The following is a 4417-nucleotide window of genomic DNA, read 5'->3' as shown; positions in this document are numbered from 1 at the left end:
CGATAAATGTTCTTAGAAAATTCGTTCACTTTTACCTTCGTCGACGTGATTCGGTTCCATCGTTATCAAGAAATTCATTCTCGATGTTTTTTCTTGCGAATGGGTTGGCATATTCAACGCTGGAAAAACTTGAAGAATTTTAACAACTATTATATTCGACGACACATGGATAAATTACAATTTGTGTACATTCTTATCAAGAAACATGTAGCCTTACTCTTTACAGAACAGGATTCCGCCTAAATTATCGCATTCCAGCATTGAATACTTCAAAGACAATCAACCATCCGATATGTTGACATGATTAATTGTCTTCACGAAGATCATTTCACCACAATATTTCGTCTCGATCGATGCCATTCGTCTTTCCAATCCTTTGCACTCGAATTGCCGGCAAAACTTACCTTCTTAACAAACTATCCGGATTAAAAAACGTACGAAGCGAAAATCGATCGTACTCGAGTGCTCAAGTTCACCGGTGTAGCCAACCGGAGAGCGAAACTCGAGAGCAAAGGTGGCCAGTATCTCACTGTCACGACCATAGTGCTCTCGTTCGTAACACGGTTTTCGTGATCGTTCCCAACAGTCGGCACGCGCCTTCACCCGCCATGAACCGCACAGACATCATCGAACATCATAAAACCCGGCAGTGAAATCGTGAACAAGACCAAGCGACACTCCTAACGAAAAACCAAAGAAAATTCATCATCGCGCGCGCGCGCGCGACCGCGATCTCGCTTCTTCTTGATTGCGAATCGTTTGATCGCGCGCAAAAAAAAAAATATCAATCCTGATCCAGGGAAACGTTTCGCGGCGAGGATTCTCTTCTGTTTGTCCATTGCTAGTTCGGTATACGTATCGAGAGAGGGTAGAGGAACGTCGAGAAGTCGAGCGGACGTAGGATCGGAGGTGCGCGACGAGGCGAACGCGCAAACACGAAATCCCAAAAGGAGGAGATGAGCGGCGTGGGTTTCCTGGCGGCCGTGAAAACGTTCGCGCCGGGCGGCCGCCGGCGTAGACGCTGCGAAAAGCAGCAGAAGGTGCTGGAACTTCCGCCTGGGTATGCGATGCAACCGGATGTGGTGCCCTGCTGGGACGCGGCGCCACCGATCACGCCGCCAGCCGCGTTTCTGCCGCCTGGATACAAGAAAGGCTTTCCAGGTGAGCCGATTTTTCGTACAGTTGACGACGCGAAAGTGGTTCCGCTGCGGTTTAAGTAGGCTTGTTTGGAATTTTTTCGAAGAGGGATCGACAAGAAATTTCGCGGGGAATTTATAAGTTGGCTTTTTAATTTAATTACCGATGGCTACTTTTTTTTTTCTAATTCTAAGAGTTTTTATTTCAAGGAAATTTCAGAGAAATGGAGAATTGCAATTTTTTAATTGTGGATTGAAGCGTTTTTTTGCTGCAGTTCATTTTGCGGAGGAGGAAGATCTGGGGTTTGTGTTTCTTCGATTCTGCAGTGAGAAAAATTTGTATGTTGCTTTTCGTTTAATTATGGATGTCTGTTTTTTTTTTTTAGAGATGTTTCTAGACATGTTCAAGTTTTTCTGTAATTTCTTGAGAAATGAAGAGTTGCGATTTTTTAATGGAGGATTTGATAAGGTTTGTAAGTTGGTTGTTTAGGTTCGTGTCTTGCGTAGGCGCTGTTTCCAATGAATTTCGACAGGTTCTCGAAGCTTCTTCATAGGTTTCTACGTTCACTTGAGAAGTCTTGGGACTTGGGAGACCTAAATCCTTGGCTAGGGGATTTGGGAGTTCCAGGAAACGTTCCTGATGGATTTGTCGAGAAGTTTGAATGTTCTGAAGATTTAGTTTGCGGGTAAGGCTTTTTAAGATTCAAGAATTTTGTCCGTTCCAGTATCTCTGTCAGTTTTGAAAATTGCAAAAAGTTACGTTGAAGAAAGTCCAAACGAAAAATTCTTATACTCTACTTTATTCTCTTAAAATTCTCTTGTATTTCATGATATCGCTTCTTTACTGACATTTCTTACTCGCACGAGAGTTCTCGCAGATATACGAAACTGCTTCCTGTTTGCAAAGCAACTCTCCAAGAGCAGTATGATTTTTTATCCATTCGTAAACAAGTCGCAATACATCAACTCTCGGACAGTTGAGCGACGCTCTCAGAGAGTCACTCTCAGTCTCCACTCGCGAGAGATACTCTCGAGAGCAACTCGCGATAGTTTTACTCTGATAAGGACAGCTAGGTTTATGTTTGGCTCGGATGTACGTACAGCGACCTAGGCTCGCGTTTCTTATGTTTGGCTCGCAAGAAATGTCACGAGTTCTAAGAAGTTAAGGCCTAGGACTTTTCCCAGGACTGTTGCGAGCAGAAATCGGGCAGGACGGCTCGTCCTCAGTCGGTGTTTACCAGGCTGCCGAACGAGTGCCTCGACGGAACGACGCTCATACATCGCGACATAGTCTTGCAGGAAATTCAGTGCTTGTCTCGATTATACGCGTATTTCGAATCAGTGTACATAATTAGCATAGCTTTATAATTCGTGCGTGTGAACTAATTCCTCACAAATTGCCGCTGCATGCAAGAAGCAGTGGCATCGAGTTCAAGTGCACAACGAACAGCCGAACTTGGGAGAGGAATCAAACGACCAATGTGTGCCTGTAATATTGTAATTACGCAATATGTATGTATATATACGTACACGATCGAATAATTGAGTTGATTGGAAGTAGAGGAGGGCCTACACGTTACCATTAGATTAATTATTGATATAATTTCGCTTTATTCTGTCCTAAGCTTGTTTTTGCTGCAATAAGGTGTTATAGTTACGGTTCTGTAGTTATGAAACAACAACAAATCAGTTGTTTACAGTTTTTCCCCCGAGAGTTATTCATATTCTGTCCTTTTCTGGGGAAACGTTTTTGCTCAGTAGGCCTTTGAACATGGCATACTTCGTTTGTTATTACTTCAACCACGATATGTGGGAATTGAAAATATTGAGGTGCACGTATAAGTATACGCACATGCATTGGAAGAATATAAATCTACTTCAGTTTCTCGTGAATGCGGAGGGTGGTTCTTGGTTGTTCGAGGGAGCACTGTGTAACATATTTTCCTGCTGGAACATTTTACAAATTGGCGTGAACTCGAATAAACGCAGATTCCGCGGAAACGGCAATTCTTCTAAAAATTCCGAAGTTTACATTCATGCTCGAACTTCTCGAAACCGTAAGTAGCAAAACACACGCGAACTTCTCTCGAAGATTTTTGACAAACGAACGTTACCCGGTTTCTCGGCAAACGTTACGATTCTCCCTTGTAACACTTTACAAACACCTAATCGTACATCTTGTTCACCGTTTTTCCCGGACGTTCCAATGCCTCTCGTGCTCGTGCAACGTCTTTCAATTTCCTTGAACAATACCACTGACCCCGATCGTTTATCTCCATTAAAACACAGGACTGCGCTTTCGTTGCGTGTGCCAAGTGCGCTTTCCTCCCCTGCTCTGCACAAAACTTGTTAATAGTTCATTGTTTACCCTTGTTTACTCCCCCCTTTAGTCACTGTACACTCTTCGAATGGAGCGCCTATAAAATAAAGAAAGAGAAAATACCGAGAAAGAAAAGTTGTAAAAGCCGGAAAAATAGGAAGGAAACGGTTCGGTTTGCTTTAGCGGCGGGGGGCCATGATCAATGAAAGGGAATAAAACTGAATCGTTTTGAAACCGTGGCGCAAATATTGATATTTCTCGACGGATGTTTTTCGTTATTTAACGAGCGAAGAGGTTTATTTATCGAGTTTTCGTACAGTTGATCGGCGTCTGTGTCCCTCTTTCTCTGTTTTTTTCCCTCACTTGAGCGTGAATAATCGAAACACGAGATTTTCTCCCCCCGCTCGTGGTTTTCGGAGAAGGCTGCTGCGTGCCCTGGATTCGTTTACGAAACGAAAATAACCGAGAGAGAGAGAGAGAGAGAGAGGTTCGATCAATGTCGAATATCAATTAACCGAAAATGTGATTGCAACTGCCTTTAAATGCTCGCGACGTGCAAATGGATTTCGACGTTTTTCAAAAGCCACTTGATAATTGCGGTTTGATAGTTGTCGGAATCGAGAGCGTCCGCGGTCAAACCGCGGAATTGCGAATTAATCATTTTCGACGTTTTAAGATTACTACGTCAAATCGTTAGTGTTACTGGCGACTGTGTTACGTGGATTGTTCAGTTGTAACGAGTTGTGGAGGGAAATGAGCGTGTGACAAAAGTTCAGGACTGCAAATATTATTCTAGCGCATCGTAAATGGTGTTACAGCGGAGTGAAAATTAATCCATAATTGTAGGATTAAATTTCTCGATGCGAATGTTCGTTTGCGCGGAGTTTTGAATTTTTTAATTTAGGAAATTTCGGAATGTCACATCTTCCAACTTTCAAATTTTCAAATTCTCAGATATTTA

The 4417-nt window shown here is 42.9% G+C and overlaps 1 protein-coding gene across 1 annotated transcript in view; it reads left to right on the top strand.

Annotated features, from left to right (window-relative positions):
• The first annotated feature begins 1067 nt into the window (after nucleotides 1-1067).
• The window catches only part of LOC108573774 (phosphatase and actin regulator 4-like), a 95032-nt gene continuing 91682 nt past the window's right edge, over nucleotides 1068-4417 (top strand). The window contains exon 1 of the mRNA XM_017936253.1: nucleotides 1068-1161. Within this exon, the coding sequence (XP_017791742.1) occupies nucleotides 1068-1161 (94 nt within the window). The remainder of the gene's footprint in view (nucleotides 1162-4417) is intronic.

This window comes from Habropoda laboriosa, unplaced genomic scaffold (genome assembly GCF_001263275.1).
Source record: "Habropoda laboriosa isolate 0110345459 unplaced genomic scaffold, ASM126327v1 scaffold126, whole genome shotgun sequence".
Classification (NCBI taxonomy): domain Eukaryota; kingdom Metazoa; phylum Arthropoda; class Insecta; order Hymenoptera; family Apidae; genus Habropoda; species Habropoda laboriosa.
This window is presented reverse-complemented; position numbering and strand designations above follow the sequence as displayed.